Genomic DNA, 26712 nt, shown 5'->3' with positions numbered 1-26712 from the left:
TTCAATTAATCTAAAAATACAAATCTTTATAAAAGAGAACAGGAGAAAATATTATAACAATTTTTAGTCAATCGTAACCATTAAATTATTAAAATGTTTGACTAATCATATTGTATATAAAATCACCCATATGATAAAATAATCTCTTGAACTTTTTACTTACTAAATTTTACAATAGAAATATGCTAAAATGAATCGACTTTCTATTTTATTATTATTTTGAGAATTTTTTTTTTCCTCTTCCATATTTTAAATTTTACTAGTAAAAAATAACATTTTCTAATTTATTTATTTCTCTAGTCAAAAGTCAAAATCCTCGTTAATTCATTTTCAAAGGTTAGTAGAACACGTGGAAAAGATGAGACAGTGTTGGACGATGACGAAGTTACCGTGTTTGTCGGTGTTTCTGTTACTTCTGTTCTTCTCTACGGTGGATGCAACACCTCGTTCGCTACAACATCGTTTGTCTGAATCTAAAACTGGAAACAGCAACAATTATCTGACCAAGGAAGAATTATGGTTTTCCCAAACTCTCGACCACTACTCTCCCTATGTACTTGTCTCTTCTCTTTTCATCTCTTTGTTTGTTACTTACACTGTTATGCTCCTAATAATACTAAATTCAAGATTTCTATGTGTAGTACCTTATTTTGCATATTAAAGTCTTAACAGTACTCAATATGACCTATATTGAATTGAATTCACATAATATCACATTTTGAGTGCCTTTAATTAGCTAAACAAAATAAGTGACTAGACGTTACAACTTTAGTTGTGCTGTGTTTGATTTTAAAATTGTTTCTGGGACCGAAGAAATTGGAGGATCAGGCACCGGACAAAAACTGAAATTTCTGTGGACGCCGGTCTGTTTGTTCCCTTTGCCTATAGAAGTATAATTTATTTGATTGATTTTTCTTATTTGTATGCTGCATCAATGCACTACAGGATCACCGCAAATTTCAGCAGCGTTACTATGAGTTCCTTGACTATTTTCGGATTCCGGATGGACCGGTTTTTTTGGTGATCTGTGGTGAATATTCATGCAATGGGATAAAAAATGACTATATTAGTGTAAGTTGTTGTTCTTGGTCCAATTTTGTACTATCATACATATTGCCTTTTGTTGCTCAATATTTGTTGTCCTAATAAGCCTCGATTGAGTCCGATATATCATAGTCACCAATAAGATTGACTGTCTTTCTTTTAAATATATTGTGGCTTTTATGAAGCTAATATATATTAATCTTACATAATAATATATATACATGTGTTTTACTTTTTAACATAGGTTCTGGCAAAGAAGTTTGGAGCAGCCGTGGTTTCTCTTGAGCATCGCTATTATGGGAAAAGTTCGCCATTTAAATCTCTGAAGACAGAAAATTTGAGATATCTTTCATCGAAGCAGGCGCTGTTTGATTTGGCTGTTTTCCGCCAGAATTATCAGGCAAGTTACCTTCCTGTTAAATGAATGCAATCAAATAGTACCTTAAGAAAGTATTTGAAAATGTTTAGATATCTAGGTATCTAGTTCATGCATAATTATAAGTTACTTAAAATCAAATTATAGAATTTATAAACTTACAAATGCTTGCTGTAAAGGGATTTGAGGATTTCTTTGATTGTTTTCTGTAACTCAATTTAATAAATCCATATATTTAGTACTAGTTGCGCTGCATTGCATGTAGTACTAAATGAAATAATCTTGGTGGATCCAAAACTGGTAGTGTATTCTTGCAGGACTCCTTAAATGCAAAGATTAATAGAACAAAAATCGGTAATCCCTGGTTTGTATTCGGTGTCTCATATCCTGGAGCCCTCAGTGCATGGTTCCGTCTTAAGTTTCCCCATTTAACATGCGGAAGTCTTGCAAGTTCTGCAGTTGTTCTTGCTGTTTACAACTTCACAGAATTTGATCAGCAGGTGAAGATAGTGATTTCGCCTTCTTGGCAATATTTTTTTGTGTGTCACAAGATGGTGAACATTTTACAAATTTCCCTATATTTTAGTGTCGAAGTTTAGATTTCTATCTTTAATATGCAGATTGGTGAGTCAGCAGGTCCTGAATGTAAGGCAGCTTTACAAGAAATTACGAAACTTATCGACCAAAAACTTGTAACCGATAAAAAGGCATTGAAGGCTTCTTTTAATGCAGCTGATGTATGTTTTTTCCTTTCTGTTTAAACAAATCACGCTCCCGTCGCCACTAGATTTTCTTTTACGATTCTCATATTGGACCTTCTCCTGGTTTTGCAGCTTGAAATTGATGGCGACTTTTTGTATTTCTTGGCTGATGCTGCTGTTACAGCGGTAATTGATATGCCTCGTACTTTTTCTATATTACTCCCTCTGTCCCAAAATAAATGACCTGTTTGACCACATTTACGTTTGTCGATGCACATCTTTAATCGTTAATATCTTTAGCTATGTATTATTAAAAATTATAAAAGTTGTATATTTTGAAAATACTCATCGAGACAAATCAAACATCTCATATGATAATATTTGCATGTATATATTAGTAGAAAAATAAGGTCAAAAGAGATCATATGAATAGTACACTAAGTCAAAATTAGGTCATTTATTTTGGGATGGAGGGAGTAATTTATTCTTGCAATATCTTGTATTCAAAATTTACCGCGTCTTTCTTCTTTTTGTGGTTTTCTGTACATGTTTCAGTTTCAGTATGGAAATCCAGATATATTATGCAAGCCTATTGTTAAAGCAAAGGAGGATGGAGAGGATTTGGTGGTATGCTTTTCAATTTAGCTACTTCTCCAAAACCTTTTGAAACAGCTAAATCCTAGTTTTCGATATTCAAATTAAATGCACCTTTTATTTTTTCTTCTTGGCTTCATGTACATGAGAATACTATATAGCTCTATGTTGGCACATATATAATTCACTATGCAGGATGCTTATGCCAAATTTGTCAAAGATTTTTACCTTGGAACTGAAGGTGTTAGTGTACAATCTTATAACCAAAAGAGCTTGAAGAAAACTACTATCGATGAAAACAGTTCAGATAGACTATGGTGGTTTCAAGTTTGCACGGAGGTTGCATACTTTCAGGTGGCTCCCTCAAATGACAGTATACGCTCCTCAAAAGTTGACACGAGGCAATTCTTCCTTGACAATATTTTTCTCCTTAAACTATAGTTTTAATATTTCTAGTTTTTGCATATGTTTTCATCATTATCGCATAAGTGTTTATGAGTTGGTTCTCTTAAATTGCAGATACCATTTGGATCTTTGCAAAAATGTCTTTGGAAAGGGTATATTTCCTGATGTTGATGCAACTAATATATATTACGGAGGCACAAAAATTGCTGGTTAGAAACTTGCCTCCTCCTGAATTTTATGTTTCTTTTTGTTTTCTTTATTTTGATTGTTTTGAGTCTCACATCAACTAGAGATATGACCTTAGTAGCGCTTATATGTCACAAGCCTTGGACAGTCCTCGTATTAAAACCACTTATTTAGATTTAGTTAAGCTTAATTAAGCCCAAATTCTATGAATTTGTAAATATCAATTTGCTAAATATTGGACTAAATGTTATCTTTATCATGCCTTGTTCCTGGACTTTAAATTCGTTGTGAATATGTATGTATCTTTCATGTTTGCATATATTAAAACAGAGCAAAAAAAACTCTGGCTTTTAAATGGGGCCCCCGCAAGTGGGCGGTGGGATTGGTCCCCTTGGATTAGTCGGTCCTAAGGTCGGATACCAAGTTTTCAAAAAAAAAAAAATTATTCTAAATTGGGTACTTCTAATTATGAGTTATTAAAACAGTCTTCTGGTTAAAAACTTTTTCATGACTATCTTAGAATATAGGCTTTTGGCAATTTAACTCCACAAAACCAGCTTGTAGGTTAGGAATGTATAAGCTTTATATGATCTTCTTAGGCAGACCTATGATAAACTCTTATATGAGCTTAGAATCTGAACTTCACTCGACCTAAACCTCATAAGTTGTATAGTGAAGATTGCCTAAGCTTTATAAGCTATTTTTAGGTCATACTTCTAGCCTATGTGGGACTGGGACTTAGGTTTTTCCCAATAGCTTATTTTGGCTGGACAATACATAGTATTTTACATTCTTCTGGGTTTTATTCTGAATATAGTATTCTATTATATAATCATCTTGAAATTCGACTTCATTTCATGTATCCAAATTTATTGTGCATGGACAGGTTCCAAAATAGTATTCACAAATGGCTCACAGGATCCTTGGCGTCGTGCATCTAAACAAATTTCATCACCTGATAGTGAGTTAGAATTTAATTTAATCAAGTTAGACAAAACCATTCTTTATTCGCGTAACAATTACTGTTTTCTTGGAACATTTTCTGAATACTGTTTTATCACTACTGTATTTTCAGTGCCTTCCTACACAATCACTTGTCATAATTGCGGCCATGGAACTGATATGCGAGGATGCCCTCAAAGTCCATTTAATATTGAAGGTTCGTCTAATTCTTAGTGCTCTAATCATTATTGCCATCATGATACGTTTTAGGTCAACAATCTTGACCCTTCAATTTATAAGATTTAACTTCAAGCTGTTATCACTTATCAGTATATTAGCTATGGCCTATGTGATCACCGAGATTTCTTCTCCAAAGCATCAACAAATAAACCCCATGCTTATCAAAAAGGGAAAAAATTAATAGTAATAATGATGAAAATGTTAAGGAAGAAAGTGACAAACCAATGTGTTAGTTTTAATATGTACATATTATTATGCTATTGCGAAATCTCTTTTTAGGTTTCGCGCAATAGCTCATTCTGGCTGGACACTACATATTTTACATTCTAATTGTGAAATCTCTTTTTAGGCAATGAGGAGAACTGCACATCCCCTGATGCTGTTCACAAAGTTAGGCAAAAGATCATAGAGCATATGGATTTATGGCTGTCTCAGTGCGAGGATATGAGCAGTTATTGTATATGATTATTTGTATTTGTCGCAATATGATGTATGACTAGAAGTTACTCTGATTTCTAGTACAACTAACACTGAATTATATTGTTTTGAATAATTGTGTAAGCTGACTAAATGGAAGGCAAAACAGATTTGTACATAATAATGCAATTTCATGCAATCTCGAGATAACAGTGTACTAGTTATTATTTGTAACATTTGGGTGACATTTATGCATAAAAAAAACATTTGGATGACAGTTGCCTATTGCGAAAATCTACTAAGAAAATATGTTTACGGGTAATGCCTTTGGTCATTCTTCCTTTTTAGCCACCGGTGCATAATGAGTTATTATTTTCTGTCTTGTTTCTTCCCAGTTTTGCTTAGAATTGATAATTTGTTGGCATAAGAAGAAAAGGATCATGAGGACAAGATACTTTACAAGCAAAGGCATGTGGAAAAAAATGGAAGAAGCTCAAACCGTTGTGAAATGAGTACGAAGAAATTTGACAGAACAAGTGAGGCACAGGCACACGTCTATGTACTATGTACGATTACACAAAAAAGCTTTAAGAGAACCATATCAACTCGATAATACAGTTCAGATGCTTTTTATTGATACCGCTCGGATTAATTGGATATCAGGTTAACTAACCCAGACCCAAGAAAGTAAAAGAGAATCTCACAAAGTGAACTGTCATCTGAGAGTTAGAGCATTAGGAATTTATTGCATTTGCACGACTGTATCAGTTAATTACATGATTTATATGTACAATTTGTTACACAGCTGTACAAATTTGCCACAGGCCATTGACACAATACTGATGTGATGGTTGAACTATACAATGTTTTATACACAATGACCGTACAAAGCCTGCTACTTCTTGTGAAGTTCTGCAACCAACGGTTCACAAACCTTGGAATGATAGGCAGAAAGATTGAGTAACCAAATTCCAAAAGCCCCTGCAGCATTGCATAAAGACATACTTCCATGAAATGGTTGAACCAATAATTAAGATTTAACTTGCTATTTACTGTAATTTAAATAAAGTTGAAATTTACATAAAAACACACAATATAAGAAATGTACCATCATCATGACTGGAACAGAGTTATTGTTGCAATATAACCATTCTTCATCACCTGCTAAAATCACCAAAGTATAGCTTAGGGGTCACTGAAAGGCACTATAATAGATTGACCTGTTAATTAATTTAGCAGAGCACTATGAACACAAAGAATGACGCACCTCAAAAGCAATGTTTTGATAACCATATACAAAAGTAGAACCAAATGGGTTACTGGCAGACCCTTGTGTCTGAATAGCAGCTCGCCCACAATCCCCAAGTATTTCCTACAAGAATCCATTACATGCCATTATATAATAAAAACTTATATTTATTATTAGAAGAAACTCACATCAAAGCTGCTCGCAATTTTCTTCCCCAAATTACTTTATACGGAGTATATTTTACATATTGCATACAGATTTTCCATAACTCACTATCTCCCAAGATGAAACATCATTTTTTTTTAAACACAAGAGGAAACATCATTATAAGGCGGCCATACAATTTGGAAGGGGTAAAAGCTCACCTTCACTTGTTCCCACTTTGTGCTAGGTGTAATGACCCTCTGTTTGCTATTATTTACATCCTGAAAAGATCCTCCAACAGCTGGAAAGGGGGGAAATGATTTAATCACTTTTCGCAGCAAAAATGATATAACTGTTACAATGAGACCAATCTAAATACTGCAATGCAAATAAAAGATTGCTTACCATCAGAGCAATAGATAACAAAGTTGCACTTCATGTATGAATTAAAATCAGCATGACCCGGGTAGTTCGTATGTAAAACAAACTTCTTGATTTTGTGAGTCTGAAAATACACAACATATAAGAGGAAGCATCGATTGTCAATTGTATGATTGTGTGTATAGATTACAAAAGAATAGGTAAGGTGCAAACCTGTCCATCAAATAAGATGTCCAGACCACGAGTAAAATAATTATAAAAGTAATCTCCACAGATAGTTGTCCGTGGCCGAAGATCAGAGGCAGAATGTATAACCATTTGATCTACCTGCAGAACTAATGTGTCAGAATAACAAACGAAATACTCATTCAAGCAGTTTAGTAGCTATCAATATTACAATATCACTATTTGCTCAAGGTAGGTAGAATTAAGATTTCTCCTCCGTAAAATAAATAGAAAACTATCTAGCAAGAACCATCACTCCGTGAAGAGAGCAAATTACAAATAATTAGCTTCAGATTTTCTTGCTTATAAAAAAATAAAAAACTTCAGATTTTCTTTAGATAGTAAACTCTATCTTGATAATTTAGAACTTACATATCTACCCAAGGAACTTGTGAATTGGCTAAAACACAGCAGTCAATTGGCTAGGTCCTCGTATGATCCATTAAATTAAAAGGTAGAAGGCGTTTATTGTTATGTTGAAATTGAATTTATATTTGCAGACAAACTCAAAAATGTACACCAAAATATCAACAGCAGTGCTGTATAAATCTTCATAAATTCACTTTTCCCAGGTACATCAACAATTGAAGATGCAAAGAGTTCATTTTTATTTTATAGTGTATCAGTTTAAGTCCACAAGAATCCTACAAAAGAAACATATCCCATTTTTAAGAACTACTAATTTATGGTACCTGCTTTTGATGAATACCACAGGGGCGTCCTAGCTCAGTCCACACATCCTGCATAAAACAGGAGCAGAGTATACACTTTGTTTCAGATAAAGAATAAAAAACAAGTGGATGGTGACAAGAGAAGAAATTAAAGCACAGGAAAATAATAATCTGATAAAAGCATAACTAACGATTTTGATTAAATGTAAAGCTTACCTGTGGGGATGCCCCAAAAGGAATGTGTTGAGAGCCAACAGTGAAGTACAATTCTTCCCCCAGCTATATAATAGAGAAAGAACTGAATTAGATACTAAATAACAGATACCTTACAAAAACAAGCAGAAAGTGTATGCAGCCAACTAAAGGTGTCATACTAAATAAAAAAACACAAACTAATTTATACTTTAGAGATTAAAGAAATCAAACCTTAACATGAACCTCTTCCATGTAAATGCTGCCAGTGGGCAATGGAGGAGCAGAAGCCTTATCCATTAAGGACCCCACACCAACCTTCTTACCGGAGGAACTATCATATATAGAAACACGACATGTAACCGGTGTTGTCCCATCTGGAAACTCCAAAGGCAATTCCACTTTCATAATGAAAAGAAACAAAGTTAACATATGAAAACTAGAAAACTTAAAACTTTCAAGTTTGTGATGATATACCTCCCCCGTCATGACAGCAATCTGAAAACTGTCCCGGAATAGGAAATGCAAAGGAAAGGCCCTAAAGATCAATCAAAGAAAAATATAAGCCAAAATATTTTAATCTTGAATAGTAGAACCAAAATAAAGACCAACACAGATGCATTACCGGGTAAAACAGCGTGTAAATGCCTCTATCCTTATCGAAAATTCCAGGATATGTAGGCCCAAACAATGCATATACGGCAACAAAAGTAGCTAGGGTTGTTGGTCCCCTAGAAGATGAAAAGAATATCAGCTAAGTGTTTTATAATGAGTTAGTTATATGATAAACTGCTCAATAAGCATTTGCAGAGAAAGGAATGCTAACAGAAAATTATAGTAACTATGAGTCTTTAAAAACAATAGCCTTTCACAAAAGATGAAATTAGCTTCTGCATTTTACTATGTTCAGAAAAAACTATTATTCAACTTATCCACAAATACCTATAAAGCTTACAGTGACTTTTTTGTAAGTGAAGAACCAAAGTATTAACTAAGAAGCGTCTAAGTTAGAAGCAAGTCCAACTGGGTGTAAGTATAGATTGTAGCAAAATTGTAGGTCCAGAGACTCACCCAATCAAAGAAGTAGAATAGCGCATTTGAAGCCGCTTTACGTCAAATATTTCAATAAGGCGCAGTCTCTAAAATAGTATGGAAACCAATAAAAATCAATCTCTTAGTGACAACATCAAATGATTGAAAGCATAAGAACAGCTACATACAGCTGAGGTTGGAGCTTTAAATCTATAAGAAGAGAGAGAAGATTGAAAGTATTGCACAATTTTTTGACTACGCAATATCAGCTTAAAAAATAAAAGTTCTCTAGCATGATACCATCTTCATAGGAAAGAACACATAACTATAAGAAAAGAAACAGACCTAGTGTAGAAAAACCTCTCAGTTTCAACTAATCCACCCCCAATGAATTTGGAGAAATAAAGTATTGCTAAATTCTAACCTACAATTACATACTCCCTCCCAGAGCATACATTTGCATGGGGATAGGAACAAAAGATCCTTGCACAATTTTCATTGTTATTATTCTCTCACCAGATTCTGCTTAGTGTAACTCAACCCTACAAAATCAGTTTGTAAAGTGAGGATTGTCCAAACTTCATAAGTTCTATTTAGACATATCCCTAGCCAATGTAGGACTCAAGTTTTTAACAATAACCTCGGTCTTGTCCAAGACTATTGCTCAGCTGCATGGATAATGCGGGAAGGCCCAATAATTGGTTCAGGAGACTTTGATAGCATTGGGCTTAACCTAGCCCCACAAAATTGACTTGCAAGGTGATAATTACCTAAGCTTTATAAGCTCTATTTAGATCATACCTCTAACCAATGCGGAACTTTGATTTTTCTCAATAATTCTACGTAGATTGCATCAACTCAATGAAAATACAAACTAAAAACTACATACTTTTTCCTATGAAAATCCTGAAACATTCAGAACCCATTTAATTTCTGCAGGTATCCATATACACATTCTTAAATATACTACCAAATAATTCAATCAAATTTTAATAGTCATTCGGACAACCACAACACTAAACTAAAGCAACAAACAATTATGGTTCCCATTAAATAAATTGTAAAAATATTTGTGATTTTGGCATCATAAAAGGGCAAAAAAAAACAGGGAAAAAAGAAAAACCTGAGACCAGGGATCAAACCGAAGATGAAAACCATGATCAGGAAAGCTAATAACAATATCCAACTTCAGAGGATCCTGCAAATGCACAAAGCATTACGAATTAAAAAATATAGAACAACAGATGCCTCCTGATCCAAAACTATCAACAGTAGTCAACCCACAGCAATAAGCCACTTTCACAAAATTGAAGAAACTACAAATGCAATGCAATACTTTACTATTTTTTGTGCTTCAATGCTGTGAATTTCAGTATTTCACAACTCCATTATCTCTGGTTTCTACCAGTATTTGAGTTAGTTCACATGAGCATTGACGACAAAACGACAAGAAGTTACAAACCTCATCAAAATACTTCACGTGTACCACATCATACAAATTAGGTTGTTGTTCTATCTGAGCAAATGCTTCGCATATAGGCATCCCTAAACATCACAAAGAAAACCATTAGCTAACATAAACACCATAAATGAGATTCCAAATAACACAAACTTCAATTCTTCCAAAAAAATTATCAAATAAGCTACTAAACAAAAACTCCACAATACTTAACAACATTATTACACAACTATTAATATCTAATAATCCAAAATCGCTCAAAAGCAAACAAAAAACAAAAATCACAATCCGTTTGACCTAAATTCATAAACAAGCTAACGAACAACAATTACTATAACATAATTCACAAATTAAAGTCAAATTCGATGGAATCAAATGAAATGAAGTGAAATTGGGATAATTATTCGATTGGAAATTAAGAGCGATGAAAATAGTAATTTAATCGGAGAAATGATGGAAGAAGAAAACGGAATCTCGGGAAATGGAAAATTACCGAGGGAGAAAGGACCGATTCCGAGACCGGGACGAAGATCGAGAACGATAGCGCCCATGGCTGTGCCTTCGCAACGGCGTCTAGGTCTCTGCAACATAGTGGTTAGAAGAAGAAGGAAGGAGGAGTTGGAGGGTATTTTAGGGATTTGATGTAATTGGTTCCGTCACTTTCGGTGGTGATGAAAGCGCTCCAAGGTGTTGTGTTGAATTGAATGCTGATATATATGATGCGGTTGTTTATGATTGGATTTTTCATTTTCATTTTCATTTTCATTTTCATTTTTGGACGAAAAAACAAAAAAGTTTGTTTTTGGACACCACATAACGCAACACATGCCCCCTCTTGCACGTCACCCAAATCCACCTTTATCTTCTTTTTTTTTTTTTTTTGTGTGAAACAATAATGTAACTCACTTTGATTCTTCCTAACTTGTATTTATGTCTCATACTAACTCTCTCGGTCCGTTTGGATTAATTTATTTTTGAGCTTATGTGAAATATTTTATGAAGCTACATTATCGGAAGCACGAGTAGCTCCAACATCCCTAACAAATTTTGGACGTGCAAATAAGGACATAAGATTGAAAGATATATCATCAAATCAGATATTATAAAAGCAACATAAGATTGATGAGCACAAAGGATTGAAACATTAATTAAATGGTTGCACCAAAAATTGATCGAAAGCTCAAACCATATACAAAAAGTAAAGCATATATATTGTCACACATAAAAGGATCTGTTATGGACTGGATCAAGATTAGTCCAACATTATATCCACTTGGCCCAACATGGTGTGCCCACCACATCCACCTCAGCAGAACATGGTGGATCCTCTTCACCGGGATAGGAGTAGATAGTTGCTTCATCCTCTATCTAAGGGTAATATCTTGGCAGTCTGTCTTCTTAAGCCAAACAGATTCAGCCCAATAAGAGGACCTTTGGCCCAGCGTTGAGGGCTATATAAGCTCTCCTATACGGGAGAGCAATGTAACACTATTCATTCACTCATCTACTTTCTCTCTCTAGTATCCCAGTGATCTCTTTCTCTCTAACTTTGGCATTAGAGTACCTACAGGTACAACCCCCCTCTGTGGATCAGCTGTTCGACCCGCCGTCAACCACCTGCTCAACGACTATCAGCTGGTCATCTACCTGTTCTAATCAACAGTTAAGATCAGGATCCTCTCCATGTGAGACTATATATATCATGAAGGAGATATATACGTATGTTATTATGTGTAAAAAAAGTCAAAACAAAACAAGCACAAAATTAAAAACCCAAACCAAAACAAGTTAATTGCATATAAGCATATGTGTAAAAGGTTGAACTTTGTTTAGCTTTGAGTAATGATATTTTTATAGGATATTTCTATGGCAAAATATATTTAGGGTTAGGGGTCTTTTAAATTTCCCGTTTAATAGTTAGATCCTTAAATTTTTCAGGTAATAAATAAGTCTTTTAAATTTATAACTTGTTGCACCGTTCCTATTATCATAAGTTTACAAAAATACTGATATGACCATTAATTTTGATATTAACCGTGATGTATTTGAGTCTCAATCTCATGTGAACCATGAAGTCCAGACAATTGAGACCCAATTGGAAGAAGGGTAACGACGCAATAAGTTATAAATTTAAAGAACTGATAGCTAAAAAACTTAAATGACATATTTATTACCTAAAAAAACTTAAGAACTCAACTATTACGAACGTGAAACTTAAAATGCATTTGACATATTTTATAATCAATGGACAATTGTTAGAATAACCTTTTTCTTTTCTTTTTTCAGGACAAAAACAATAAAGATAAATAGCAAGAGAGAGAGTAAAAACACATCAAGAGTATGAGAAAAAAATTATCCTAAAAGTTGACCAAAATTAATTGTACAATTATACAATACAGTATTAGAGAAAAAAAAATATAATGACTTATTTCAAGGTCTTGCAAACGAGCGCCCCTGGGGCAATTTTTAAGGATTTCAATTAAAGAAATTATTTATTTAAAAAGTTAGACATTTTAATTTACCGTGCATTGACTTTACACATTTTCATAAAACTTTCATAAAAAGTATTCGGAGACACCCATTACCATTTTAAAGCTTCCCATTACCATTTTAAAGCTTCTCTTTGGGATGGGAGTGGGAAATCTATGAAAATTAATTGGATCAAATGGGATAAAGTTTGTCTTGATAAGGAGAGAGGAGTGCTCAGGGTGCGTAGGATGAAGGAATTTAATCTATCTTTACTTGGTAAATGGTGTTGGGGGCTTTTGAAGAAACTAGATGAGTTGTGGTATAAGGTGTTGAAGGCTAAATATGGGATTATGGATGGTCAGGTGAGTAGCGGGGGTAGTATCGCTTCTAGTTTGTGGAAAGATATCAATAGTATTAGATGTGGGAATGATGTAGGCGGTGGAAGTTGGTTTCGTGACCATGTTGAGAGAAAGGTACGAGATAGTCATAATACTTTATTTTGGAAGGATAAGTAGTTAAATGGGGGTTCACTAAAGTCTCAATTTGGGAGGCTTTTTTATTTGAGTTTAAATAAAGACATTTTAGTGGCAGATATGTGTAGATTAGGTTGGGGTCTTGGTGGAAATGGGTGGGTGTGGCGCAAACGTTGTTTGCGTGGGAGGAAGAGTTGCGGGGCGAGTGTGGCTTTGCTTTGGATAACATTGTTTTACACGACTCTTTACCAAATTCTTGGGCGTGGCTAGCTGATCCTGACGCATGTTACTTGTTGAAGGGGCGTATCATCTGCTGAGCCATATGGTTACGATAGAATTGTCGACTGATTGCGAGTTGGTTTGAAACAAGTTTGTTCTATTGAAAATTAATACTTTAGTTTGGAGGCTTCTTAGTAACAGGCTACCTACTAAGTCCAATTTAATTGTTCGCGGTTGTTTGCATAATGAATCAACCATGTGCCCTGCTGGTTGTGGAATTCTAGAGGATTCTAATCATCTTTTCTTGATTTTTTTGTTTTTTTTGTTTTTATCGATTTGTGGTGATATTATTAGTTGGAAGGGTGTGCATTATGCTCTCCCAAATAATGTTATCTCTCTTGCTAATCAATTTTGTGGAGCACACATGTCTCGTAAAGCAACCAGGTTATGTCACAATGGAGTAGCGACCAGGGCCATTGATACTGATTTTTTTTTGTCGCAAAATCGGTCGCTAGCGGATTTAGAGACCGATTTTGATGAAAATCGGTCTCTAAATCGGTCGCTAAAGCCGAGTTTTCTAGTAGTGCTGGTTAGCTACAATTTGATCTATTTGGAAAGAAAGAAATAAGAGAGTGTTCGAGCATAAGGTCTTCTCTCGTGACAAATTAATTTTCAACATTAAAGCTCAAGTTTGGTGGTGGTTTAAAGCGAGGAAAAAGGACTCCTGTTTTGATTTACATCATTGGATGACGAATCAATTTGCTTGTTTAGGCTTTCCACATCTTAATTTTTTAATCCTTTTGTCATTTTGCTCGTAATAACCGTCTCTCTTTTGACACACCTTATGCTTAAAGTTATATATATATATATATATATATATATATATATATATATATATATATATATATATATATATATATATATATATATATATATATATATATATATATATATATATATTCCTTTGGCTTCCTTTTTTTGGTAAGGTTTCCTTTTACTTCTTAAGAAAAATAAGTTTACTAAATAAAAAATTAACTACCTAAATTGAATTCCTTAAATTATATCCACCAGAGATGCTCAGATATATCAATTTTGTTTTTTAAACAAAGTCAAAATGAGATATATATTAACCGAAAAACAGCCTCCTCAGCACTAGGTGTGTCGAGATAGATTACCAAAGTTTACAAAGAGACAACGAAAAAAATACAAATATCAAAAGTCATACAAGGCCCGAACATAACAAATGACTAGACCACCAACTATGGTAGTTTGAAGCTAAAGTAACACTCGTCGTCTTCAAACATCTATAGGAAAAAAGTTTGATCTTGTCCAACAACTGATGAGGAATACTGATCGAGCCTCTGAACAATATGTGATTTCTTTCCGTCCATATAACTGAAACGCTAACAAGGCAAATAAGTTGCAGAAAAGACCGGCGTGCTCGAGATCCACCAGCTGATTACGTGAACTGAACGAAATAATCCCGTATAGTAGTGGAGCTCGTCGATGAAATGTCAATCCAAGTGCAAACTAAAGCCCAGAAAGAACCAAAGAAGCCGCAAGAGATGAATAAGTGATACGCCGACTCTGCCTCCCCATATTCAGATACGCATAAATGTGCTGAAGAAGATAAGATGCCTCGACTTTGCCTCCCTACATCTCCTTGTCTGACATTTTTATAAAAAAACATACGACTAAATCTTAAATACATCAAATCAAATTTTACTAATGCATGTGTATATATATTTTACCAACTAATTCATGTATATACCTCCTATAAAAATGACGTATGTATCTCTTATAAAAATTACGAAGGTAGTATCATGTTTTTATGGGGAAAAAATAAACAACTTTAATATAATAGGAAAATGCTAACTATTGCCTTTGGGGCAAACACTAGTTAAGGATACAAAAAAAGCAACTTTTGCATTGGAAAAAAAAAATTGTTGTGCAATTCACCGGTAAGGGGCGATTTTAGGTCATTTTTGGCCTAAAATCACCCATCTACATATTTTTTCTTCTCTTTTAATTTAAAATAAGTGATTTTCACATAGTTCAAGTTTTTTAAGTGATTTTTTTTTGTGTTTTCGTCGCTTGAGTGCGGCGTTGTGTTGTCATCGTCTTGGTGCAATGTTGTTTGATTTTCCCTCTTGTTGTGGTGTCCGTTTAGTTCACACATTGAAAGATCAACTTCAATCAATTGCAGATTCAATCAATGATTTGAACATCAAAGTTGCAGATCCAAAATCATAGATATTATGATCACTTTATTTTTATCATATTATTTATAGGCATTATGCCGTTGTATGATATTAACTTGAATGTTGTAAGTTTGTTCACAAATTCATCATTTTCGTTTCTAGCAATATTGAATTTATATTTGCATCTGATGTACTCTATCAATTATTGGTTGAATGAATATAATCGTAAGAAAAAAACAATGATATGAAAAAACTCATGCTCAATGAGATTTCAAAATAAGTTTACCAAATTAAAGTAAAGAGGTGAATTGCAAATCACGCTTGATATCCATAACTCAAGTAGTCTAATGATTAGAAATTTTACCTTAAGGTGAATAAGTGAGATCGAACTCCAACCCTCTGCATATACCGTATAATGCAATGTCGTACCAACTTAGCTAAACTCACAGACGCTTGATATCAATAACTACTCCATAGTCCATATAGTACTACTACCTCCGTCCCTAATTATAAGATATCGTTTGACAAAAATGTACTATTCATTTACCTTGTTTTGACTGTATTTTTTTAATAATATATAAGTGTAAATATTAGGATATAAAATTTTGTTCAATTTGTTTTTATGAGTATTTTTAAAATATTAAGTTTTTATAATTTTTACTAATAAACAATTAAAAATATTAATGATCAAAATTATGCATTGACATACGTGTAGTGGTCAAATAAAATTTTATAATTAGGGATAGAGATAGTATTTATCAATAACTACTCCATATATTTGGTGTCTTTTCACCACGTCCATGTGGAACATGTGTTTCAGTTTAGCCAAGTCACAAGTTCAAAACAAAATCAACGTTCTCTTTAACTCTTTAGCTCAAAACAACGCAATCAAATGAGTCAAACCAAGCATTTATTTGAACACCTCATTACATAAATAATGCTAGTTACGTATCCATCCTAATAAACTTGTGCTATGAGTTAATCCCTTAATCATAACTAGCGCCTATCTGTGTCTAACTTATGTCCAAAAAAATACAAAAAAATATTTTATGTTATGATGAATTTGTTAATAAAAGATTTTTATTGCTAGAAAAATAAGGATATTGTTGGTATTATGAAAAATCGACACCAAAAATATTTGTATTATCTTTTTATATAATATAGATGTAGTATTAAGTTGGTAATCATTCATGTATAGACAACTCATTTGCCACTTATTCACATTTTTATGATTTGAATTTATTTTTTTATTTTTTTAAATTGATTAGTTAATGGAAGTTGTGAAACTAAGTCAAGGGTAAAATAGGTAGATTGAAAAGTTCATCCTAAACTCACATATCCTTTTTATATATTGTTATAGATAAATTCATTTTTCAGTCTCCTACTTCACATTATTTTTTTCCATAAAGATATATTTTAGGTAGAATATCAAAAACATTATGCCTGACTCACTTTAGAATAATAATACCCTTCCAAAAAGGCATTGAATTAAAATAAATAAATTAAATAAAAGCCGTAGCTAGATAGATAGGAAAGTTTGTACACTGTATAATCATGAAACAAAAAAAAGAATAAGATACCTCTTTTGTGTCACATGAATAACCCCAGACCCAACTTTTATCATTTTAAAAACACAAGAGTTGGATCGTGTTTTCGGCGTTGAACAAAATAGGCCAAGTGGCTCCCACATTGGCTGGCCTTTCTTTGGCACCCACTAACCACGTGGTGCTGCTCCAGAAACACTAATCAGATATTTATCAAAAAATTAAGATTACGTACACTGTTAGTGTAGATAGAATAGAATAGATACAGTATTTCATTTGTTAAAATTGTAATAATCCTTGATGAAAAATAACAAATAAATAAAATATATATTTAATAAATAATTTACTTTTTTAAGTAAGAAAAAATTGATAAAAAATAAATAAATCATAAGCTCATGAAAAAAATATTACTAAACAAATTATTTTTATCTTATAAACTTATAAGTTACTCTCTTTATTCTTTATTATAGAATTTATTTGTTTTTTATCAATGTATTTGTATTTATCAAAGCTTTCATCTTCGTGATATAAACTAAATATATTAATTATTTAAAAATAAATAAATGGATAGAATATAGTTTGTAAAATCTTGTGAACTTAACGTAATTGACATGGGCATTGAATTATATATACTGAGGTTTAAACTTTGATCATCTCATTTATCCATTTTAAAGGTAAAATTTCTATATACTAAGCTATATGACAAAAAAAAATACATTAGTTTGTAAAATCAATGCATATAATATAAAAAAATTGAAATTTTTATTTATTTTTTACAAAAAATTCAAATCTTAATACATCCTCTTATTCAATTTAAAATTTTAGGTACATAAGGTCAGATACCAAGTTCTAAAAATAAATAAATTTAGGTACATAAGTTTAAATTTTGGCATGTTTGGCATTGCAAAAAAACTCGAACCTTTTTGTAGAAAAAAATTAATAATTAATCTACTAATGAAAAGTTCATAGAAAAGGAAAAAAAAAAGGATAAAAAAAGAAAAAAAAAGGAGTAATTAGAGGGGGTGTACCACATTGAACCAATCGTGAGTGAGCAATAGTAGGCATGTTGTCTACTTACTTTCATTTTCTTTCTTCTCTTCTTCTGAGTGATAATAGTCAGAGGTCAGAGTTCCACACTTTCTCTCTCTACTTTATCTCTCTAGCATTATAACTCTCTCTCTCTCTCTCTCTCTCTCTCTCTCTCTCTCTCTCTCTTCTTTTTGTTACGAAATTACCAAAAAAATACCAAACAGTTGCTTGTTACATCTGAACCCAGTCCATTTTCATTTTCACTTCCATGTGCTTCAATTCCCTTCAACTAGGGTTTCCATTTTCATCTTACTTCACGCAACTCAACTCAACTCAACTCATGTTACCTAATTATTTCATAATTGATTATTGATTTTCTCTTTCTTCGATTCGATTTTTTTTTTTTTTTTAATGGAAAATCCGAAGCCGGAAACACCGGCGACTGATACGGAGACGAAGCAAGTCGAAGTTACTGTTTCCGATGTCAAGATGACGGAGAGAGACGGTGGTTGTTGGCCGCCTAAAGTAGTTCTAGCTGTTGCCGCCGTGGATAGTGATATTTTGCAGAAGAAGCGTGGTCGTCCGACGAAAGGAGTTCCGAAAACAGCTCCTCCGCCGAAGCAGAAAAAGGAAGATGAGGATGTTTGTTTTATATGCTTTGACGGTGGAAGTCTCGTTCTCTGCGATCGCCGGTGAGTCACGACGATGATGCTTGAAATTGCGATTGTGAGGGTTTATCGGTTTAGAGATTTAAGCGATTGTTTCAGCTAAAAATGGAATGATTTGGAACTTTGATTATTCAATATTGATTTTATAGATTCTATCTTCGATTGGCTTTTAAGGTCGCTCATGCGTTATATAATTTTAATCATTATCATCAATGTTTTGTATATCGTAATTTATCTATTTATTTTTTCTCTATCTAATATCTAATTTTTTTCATTTTTATTTCTAGGGGTTGCCCTAAAGCATATCATCCGGCATGTGTCAAGCGAGATGAAGCGTTTTTTCGTTCAAAGGCCAAATGGAATTGCGGTATTTTATTTACTTCTTAAACCGTGTTGGTTCTTCAGGTTTATTTATTTCATTTATTAATTATTTGCATGCAATTGATTTTTACTTAATTAACCCTATATATGTTTCATGTATGTGTGTTCTTTGTGTTTTTGCTTGGAACATTTGCATAAATGTAGTAGGTTATACAAAATCTACTCAAATATTCTTTCATGCTATTTAGAAATGATATTTTGACACAAATTGGATAAGGCGCTGCAGCTCATCATCCATTCACTTAACATAATAATCACAATTTTGAATGTTATTTACCAAATTTTTTTTAAGAGTATATTTGAAAACTAAAAATTGAAGTTATCGGTGTTCGACGTTGTGGTTAATTATGTTCAGCGGATGATTAATGAGTTGCGACGACACCTTGTTATATTCACTAACCATCTATGGAATATAGTTAACCATATACTATTTGAACTGTGTCAACAAATTATTTTTTTGTTGAAATTTGATGTCAAAATAATACAACTCTATGCTATTATGAATCTATTAGCCCAATTAATAGAGTGTGGCATTTGTTAATTTGCCAATCAGCACTTGCTCATTCTTTTATTTTTTTTTGAGAAATCTATCGCCTATATTTGTTTTGGACTTTAATATTTCATTATTTATTATGTATTGATCAAATCGCACAGCTTTCCTTTAATAGACATTTGGTTTTGTGCGGCTCAGGTTGGCATATATGTAGCTCTTGTCAGAAAGCATCCCATTATATGTGCTATACTTGTACGTATTCTTCGTGCAAGGGGTGTATACAAAATGCTGATTTTGTTTGTGTCAGAGGAAATAAAGGTTTGTGTGGAATATGCAAGAAAACTATAATGCTGATTGAGAACAGTGCCCAAGGAAATAAGGAAATGGTATGCTTATCTATCTTATCTTTGTATGCTGATACCCTTAGTAATGTTTCCAACTCTCTCTCTCTCTCTCTCTCTCATGTGTGCCAAGAGAGAGGGGGGACTTGATTGAGTAAATGTTACATGATTGTCTAATTTTTTTGACTTATGCTACATTTACAGTGTGAAGTGGATTTTGATGACAAGAGCAGCTGGGAGTATCTTTTCAAGGTGTATTGGGTATATTTGAAAGAGAATCTATCTTTAACATTTGATGAGCTCCTTCAAGCTAAAAACCCTTTGAGAAGTGCTGCTCCTATGGTACAAACTTCCCATGAACTTCATCATCGTAAAGATGACAAAGGTTCTGGCTCTGAGAACTCCTGTATAGACATAGAATCAAATAATTCGAAAAACAAGAAGTTTAAGGGACCTTCAGGTGGTGACACGGGTGTGTCTTTGCCTGATTGCACGAGATGGGCATCAAAGGAGCTTCTAGAGTTTGTCTCATATATGAAAAATGGTGATACATCTCTCCTGACTCAATTTGATGTCCAGAATCTCTTGCTGGAGTATGTTAAGAAAAACAATCTGCGTGATCCTCAACAGAAATCCCAGATTGTTTGTGACTCTAGACTAATAAATTTGTTTGGAAGAGCACGTCTTGGCTACATTGAAATGCTAGTGCTCCTTGAGCCCCACTTTCTTATAAAAGACAATACTGGTGCAGAAAATACTATTGGAGGAATTAGTGATGCTGCTGCTAATGGAAAGGAGGCCACTGACAATGACAATAAACAGTCGATATTAGTTAATGATAAGAGATGTACAACAAGTAAAAAGGCCGATGTGCCTGTGCCACAAAATAATCATGATGCATATGCTACAATAAATGCTCACAACATTAACTTGATCTACTTGCGGCGAAGTCTGATGGAGAGTCTGACTGATGATATTGAAAGGATTCATGAGAAGGTTGTTGGTTCTTTTGTGCGGATAAGAATCTCTAGTGGTGATCAGAAACAAGACATGTATAGACTTGTCCAAGTTGTAGGCATGTGAACTTTTACCACATCTGATACTTGGTGAATTTTACATATTGTAGATTTCATAACTTGAAATTAGTTTTGGTAACTAATTATTGTGCAGGTACAAGCAAGGTTGCTGAACCCTACAAAATTGGCACAAGAACAACTGATATTAAGCTTGAAATTTTAAACTTAAACCGGAAGGAGGTCATACCCATAGATGAGATTTCGAATCAGGAGTTCTCTGAGGTAAATAAGAAATTACTTTATGCATGTTATGAATCTTTAAATCGTGTATAGGAGTCAAGTTTCTTCCATTGGAGTTTGCTGTTGATTAATATATGTATCCTATGTCCAGGATGAATGCAAGCGATTGCGTCAGAGTATAAAGTATGGGCTTTCAAAGAGATTGACTGTGGTTAGTGTGCATATTATCTCAGCTTCCATAAAGTATTCTATATTTTGTACGAGTTTACGATGGTTGTTATTGTTGGTTGTAGGGAGAGATTCTAAACAAAGCATTGACATTTCAAGAAATTAGAGTTAATGATGTAAGTTTTTTATTTTTTTATTTATTTTTTATCTGGTTTAGGTATCTGACTTATGGTTCAGGATTAATGCTCATTTAATTGTATAAAACATCAATGTGTAAAAATTATTTCATACTGAAATTTAGCAAAGTACCGTGCCTAAATAATTTAACACCATGCTTTTTAACTGTTACGTACGTAACTATTGCAAAATGCCATTTGTAATAGGAGAGATGATTTTCTTTGATGTTTGTCCATCCCAAGTTAGTGAGTTTTGTGAAAAGGATATGATGGGGATCTCTACCCCTAGACTAGTCCATTTGTAATCTTTTTCTTGTTGGGCTTAGGCCCTCTATATTATAAAAAAAAAAAAAACTATTGCCAAATGCCATGTGAATTTAATTTGTGAAATGCTTTGGTTAAAATCGCAACTCTTGAACTTTGAAAGCACACTATTTTTTTTCCCTTTTTATCATCATCAATGTCATCATTGAATATTGTTTCTTTAAAATTTGACTGTTGGCTTAATTTTAAACGCCTCTTTTATTGATGCAGTTGTTGGAAGCCGAGAAATTGCGGCTTAATAATCTTCGTGATAGAGCAAGCGAGAAGGGGCACAGAAAAGAATATCCTTTTACCATTTACTTCTTTTCTCAATATGCTAAACTGTGGGTACTGAATAAAACATATTCTATTTTCGTAAAAAAATAAATAAAATGAAATGTTTACTTATAACTGGACACAAGTTTATACAAATTAAGCCATTAGAGATTATTGGATGTTACAATCATAGGAAAATTGTGTAGGCATATGAAGCAACCCCCCTCCCCTCTCTTCTGTTCATTATTCTTTCTAATTTCTTCTAGTGCATCTATTTGCTGTAGTTATCTACATTTTTTTTACTGTGTTGTCCATAATTTATGTCTGCTTAATACTTGAGTGAATTAGCAGTAATGTGACATGGTTCACAATTTTTTAACCAAGAATTAGGCACGCATGCTAGAAATAAATTTTACAAGGATATGTTCAGAAATAAGTGGGTAGGTGCGTGTTAGTTGGTTTCTTGGCGATTGCCTTTTCTGCTTATTCATGCATGCCCCACAGACATGATCATGGTTCCTTGACCAAACTGCACGCTTAAAGAATGCGTGGAGAAGTTGCAGCTACTAAATTCACCAGAGGAACGTCAGCGCAGGCTGCATGAAATTCCAGATGTACACTCTGACCCTAATTTGGATTCGTTGTATGAGTCTGATGAAGATGCTGGAGAATCAGATGACAATAAAAAAGGTAGAATTCATTTGCTCCACCGACTTAGTTTTCGAGTTTCTATTAGCAGTTATCCAGATAATGCTTATCTCACTGTAACCACGATTATGCATATGCAGATGGCAATATGCCTATTTTCTCCAGAATTTGGGATGGTGTCTTGAATGGTGTTGGGGGAAGAACACGAGACTTAACCACTACAAGTGACCCAATTGGGAATACATGCTTAGCAAAGAAGGATACCAACCCTAACGAAACTGCTACTGATGATAATGCTAATGTTGTAATGAAATCAGAAGTGTCTAGTGTTGCAGTGGATATTTCATCTCCACTTCTCTCTACAGGGATTGAGCAGTCATTTGACGATTTTATGAATGATAAATCATGGCATTATCAGGATCCATCCGGGAAGGTTCAAGGACCTTTTTCTATGTTGCAGCTGTATAAGTGGAATGAAAGCGGACATTTCCCTCGAGATCTCAGAATATGGAAGATAGATGACAAACCAGTAAACTCCATATTGTTAACTGATGCACTTGATGGGAAGTGCTCCAAAAATGTGTCATTGCAGAACAACAGCCTATTGCTCTCTTTAGGAGCCAGTGTTGCATTGGGTGACAAAGAAAGCAGTCAGGATGGTGGGAGGAATTCAATGACGAATGAAATTTCTGCAGATAGCCGAATCATCGAACCGATAAGAGAACAAAAAGTGGATGATACTTCTACCCAGTCCAATGGTAAAGATGAATCCGTTAGGAGCAATGGATGGCATGACCAGTCACATGTACACCCTTCGCTACAACCAACTGCCTTTTCTGAAAAATTGAATGAGAATCATACCAACAAATTAAGGGAGGATCGTGTGATTGAGAAAAACTCTGAAGATATTGGAAATCATGGCTCAAACAGGACTTCTGGTGGTCAGAATCATCAGAAGCAATCTGATAGTGAAGACAACTCAGGGCAATCATCAGGGCAAAACTGGAGACACCCAAATGTAAATATTTCTTCCACTTGCTTGGATACCACATCGACTCATGTTTCTGGGACAATAACATCACCTCTTAAGCTGGGATTTGATTTGCACCAACCGCCTTCTCCTCCAGCATGTCATGCAACTACATGGCAGGCTATTATTGGTGAACCGGATGATTTTGATGAATCAGTTTCAGATCTTTTGGCAGAGGTGGAGGCAATGGAGTCACTTGGTGGCTTGGAATCTCCCACTTCAATCATGAAACGTAGCGAGGAATTGACTGATGGTTCTAAAAATCTTTGTCTCAGTTTTCCAGAGCTCAGCCCAATGCTTGATGCAGGTAAAGGCGATGCATTGAGCTCCACTGGTGATTTACAGTTACTATCTCAATCCACAGCAGCAGAGGAACCATTGCAGCAAGCAGATGTCCAACATCATCAAAGAATATCACTGGAGCTTTCCTCAAGAAATTCTAAAGTTGACGTGGGTTCAAAGGACATATGTGTTTCGAGTAATCAATGGGAGTCAGGCTCGGAAAATTCTCATATTTTTCCATCCACTGCAACATTGAGCATGACTGTAGACACCACTTGGAGACTTGGATTGGAGAGTACACACCTGGAATGGGGAGGAATGGATCAACGAAATGCAAACGCAAATTGGGGAGTAGGACAGACGGCAGTAAATGAGAACAGAAGCTCACATTCACGCACTTCTGTAGTAACTCCAAGCTTTGGGGATAGCCAAACAAGATATGGAAATGATCGGTTTTCTGTGCCCAGAGATCGGGGTTTTCCTGGTCATGGCAGGGAACCTGGTTTAGTTAGAGGTAGAGCTCAGTGGAACAGGCAACCAGTATTTGGTGTTGGTAATGGAGGCTCATATAGACCTCCGCCCAGAGGGCAGCGAGTTTGTAAATTTTATGAAAGTGGGTACTGTAAGAAAGGGGCATCCTGTGATTACTTCCACCCATGATTTTGGATCCCGTTAGCATTGGTCACATTTGATTTTTGTAATCCGTAACATATCTGAAGTTGGCTCTTTCCAATTGTTGTAATTTAACCTGGCAGTATTAGTCAAGTGTCAATTTTTTTATATGAACTACTCTAGCACAGTTTACCTATTTTTTCTGATTGCTCGTTATCAATTTGTTTGCTCATTTTGTTTCCGTTCTTTTTCTTTCTTTCTTTCTAACCCCAAAATTTCATTTTATTCTTGTGATACCAATTAGTATGGATATATTCTTGGATGTCAGCTGTCAAAAATTTCCTCAACAAATAGTTGGAGTTGTCAAATCTCAATAGAACTAATACATTCAGTTCTGAATGCAGTGGGTTTCCATGTCAGCCTCTGCTCGAGTCAGGTGAGTCGGTGACAATAGAACACAGCAGAGAAAAAAAAAGATAAGTTAAAGAAATTGTTCTGGCTATTATGATGCCCTTTAATCTATTAAGAAAAGGCTTTTGTTTTGTTTCTCATATATATTTAGTTTTTTTATGGTTTGATTTTTCCCAATATAGCACTCTAGGACAATGCATTATCATTATGCATGTAAATTTTGGAGTTCTTGAGATTACTACTAGAATAATCTGGTGATGAATATTCTTGAAGGTTATCAAGAACTGCTTTGTTAGAAACTGTTAATGTCTTCAAGGTCTAAAAGAGATGTTTTGGGATTACAAGCATCAATGTTGTGAATGATTTTCAACTGTTGGTGTGACGAGAGATCAATTTGAAAGGTAATGGTGGCCAGCTATTAGTACTTTGGCTCCAATTTTTGGACACCTTGATCCTTTTATTGGAGCAAGTGGATATGCAGCTGGTAGTGCTGCTAGAACTGTTGCTAGTTCTGCATCATTTGGAGGTATATTTGCCTTATGTGATTGGATTTTTTTTTATCATATTCTCACCCTATGTAAATGATATCTTCACTCTACATGGCAATTAAACAGCCTGTTGTGATTTTCCTTGTGTTGTTTAAGGATTTTGTCAGAACTACCGAGTTATTCAAATTTTATGTGTTGAGTTTCGTATTCAATTTGGGGTTTCGGATTGGTCCTCGGTATGGTTTTTGTGCTACATTACTTTTTTTATAGCTTTGTTGCTGCAATTCATTGATTTGCATGCTTACAGCAGTAAGAAGTTAGATAACTGTCGGTCAAGATGGGATGGGAGTGGAACTTTTGATTTCTTTTCATAACAGTTTTTGCAAAGGCTGTTCGATGAATTTGTGATGAGTGATTCAGTCCCATCAATTATGTTCTGTTATCCCAAAGAAGGTACAATCAGTGACATGGTGATATTCATTTTTTTGTATCATTTTTTCTACCAACTTCTGGAGCTGGACTTGGTAGAAGCAAAATTGCTTTAGGACCTTGGAGAGTTGGGAGTGTAAATCGGTTTGATGTCATAACTATGGCATAAGTTTTATTCATTTCAATTTTCACAATGCTACTGTCCGCTTATTACTCGAGTTATGATGCGTGTGAGCTCGAGTACACTCTTTCCCGAACATTGTCACCTTTCTCGTTTTATGAAACACTATTATTGTGCTTAGTTTATTTTTACAAATTGGTCTCTTTTTGAACTTATGCTTGCAGAGGCTGCAGCTTGATATATTGATCTCTGCTCTGGATTCAGCAATGAGGACTTTTTAAGGACACTGTAAAGGATAGAGTGATAGGTACACATCATTGCCATTTGCCATCTCCTAATATGGGACACAGTACGCATGTTTGGTTAATCATTATGCGGGTATTACGAGTTTAGTATTTGTGTACATTTTCCTTGAATACAATTAATTCTCCTTGGT

The 26712-nt window shown here is 34.2% G+C and overlaps 3 protein-coding genes across 4 annotated transcripts; 2 read left to right on the top strand and 1 right to left on the bottom strand.

Moving 5' to 3' along the window:
* Window positions 1-216: 216 nt before the first annotated feature.
* Window positions 217-5139, top strand: LOC123907362 (probable serine protease EDA2). The gene is made up of 12 exons (XM_045957584.1): window positions 217-553; window positions 946-1071; window positions 1289-1444; window positions 1738-1920; window positions 2041-2157; window positions 2254-2307; window positions 2677-2748; window positions 2911-3116; window positions 3235-3329; window positions 4193-4267; window positions 4382-4465; window positions 4838-5139. The coding sequence occupies exons 1-12, from the start codon at window positions 359-361 to the stop codon at window positions 4951-4953; spliced, it is 1479 nt and encodes a 492-aa protein (XP_045813540.1). The 5' UTR covers window positions 217-358; the 3' UTR covers window positions 4954-5139.
* A 486-nt stretch (window positions 5140-5625) lies between these two features.
* LOC123907363 (PHAF1 protein At3g51130) lies at window positions 5626-11040 on the bottom strand. Of its 2 annotated transcripts, none has more exons than XM_045957585.1 (15): window positions 10752-11040; window positions 10262-10344; window positions 9923-9997; window positions 8839-8906; window positions 8393-8498; window positions 8245-8305; window positions 8002-8168; window positions 7792-7854; window positions 7597-7644; window positions 6893-7006; window positions 6704-6803; window positions 6520-6599; window positions 6173-6277; window positions 6014-6069; window positions 5626-5886 (listed from the first exon to the last, which is right to left on the bottom strand). In XM_045957585.1, the coding sequence occupies exons 1-14, from the start codon at window positions 10846-10848 to the stop codon at window positions 6019-6021; spliced, it is 1218 nt and encodes a 405-aa protein (XP_045813541.1). In that variant the 5' UTR covers window positions 10849-11040; the 3' UTR covers window positions 5626-5886; window positions 6014-6018. The 2 variants fall into 2 exon arrangements, with proteins under 2 accessions (XP_045813541.1, XP_045813542.1); XM_045957586.1 differs by having other exon boundaries at window positions 6014-6066; window positions 10752-11011.
* Window positions 11041-18184: 7144 nt separating this feature from the next.
* LOC123908644 (zinc finger CCCH domain-containing protein 44-like) lies at window positions 18185-25059 on the top strand. The gene is made up of 10 exons (XM_045959338.1): window positions 18185-18885; window positions 19149-19228; window positions 19934-20121; window positions 20281-21151; window positions 21247-21374; window positions 21484-21543; window positions 21626-21676; window positions 22211-22281; window positions 22791-22945; window positions 23044-25059. The coding sequence occupies exons 1-10, from the start codon at window positions 18605-18607 to the stop codon at window positions 24873-24875; spliced, it is 3717 nt and encodes a 1238-aa protein (XP_045815294.1). The 5' UTR covers window positions 18185-18604; the 3' UTR covers window positions 24876-25059.
* Window positions 25060-26712: the final 1653 nt, after the last annotated feature.

This window comes from Trifolium pratense, linkage group LG2, assembly GCF_020283565.1.
Source record: "Trifolium pratense cultivar HEN17-A07 linkage group LG2, ARS_RC_1.1, whole genome shotgun sequence".
Lineage (NCBI taxonomy): Eukaryota > Viridiplantae > Streptophyta > Magnoliopsida > Fabales > Fabaceae > Trifolium > Trifolium pratense.
The sequence above is the reverse complement of the archived record's forward strand: the minus strand, read 5'-3'. Positions and strand labels throughout refer to the sequence as shown.

Coding starts and splice junctions, on each gene's coding strand:
- LOC123908644 (XM_045959338.1), top strand. CDS start 18,605: ATGGAAAATCCGAAGCCGGAAACACCGGCGACTGATACGGAGACGAAG. Junction 21,677..22,210: donor AAGAAATTAGAGTTAATGAT/GTAAGTTTTTTA, acceptor TTATTGATGCAG/TTGTTGGAAGCCGAGAAATT. Junction 22,946..23,043: donor ATCAGATGACAATAAAAAAG/GTAGAATTCATT, acceptor ATGCATATGCAG/ATGGCAATATGCCTATTTTC.
- LOC123907363 (XM_045957585.1), bottom strand. CDS start 10,848: ATGTTGCAGAGACCTAGACGCCGTTGCGAAGGCACAGCCATGGGCGCT. Junction 8,499..8,838: donor TATTCTACTTCTTTGATTGG/GTGAGTCTCTGG, acceptor TTCATCTTCTAG/GGGACCAACAACCCTAGCTA. Junction 6,804..6,892: donor ACATCTTATTTGATGGACAG/GTTTGCACCTTA, acceptor GTGTATTTTCAG/ACTCACAAAATCAAGAAGTT.
- LOC123907362 (XM_045957584.1), top strand. CDS start 359: ATGAGACAGTGTTGGACGATGACGAAGTTACCGTGTTTGTCGGTGTTT. Junction 1,921..2,040: donor TCACAGAATTTGATCAGCAG/GTGAAGATAGTG, acceptor TTTAATATGCAG/ATTGGTGAGTCAGCAGGTCC. Junction 3,330..4,192: donor CGGAGGCACAAAAATTGCTG/GTTAGAAACTTG, acceptor GTGCATGGACAG/GTTCCAAAATAGTATTCACA.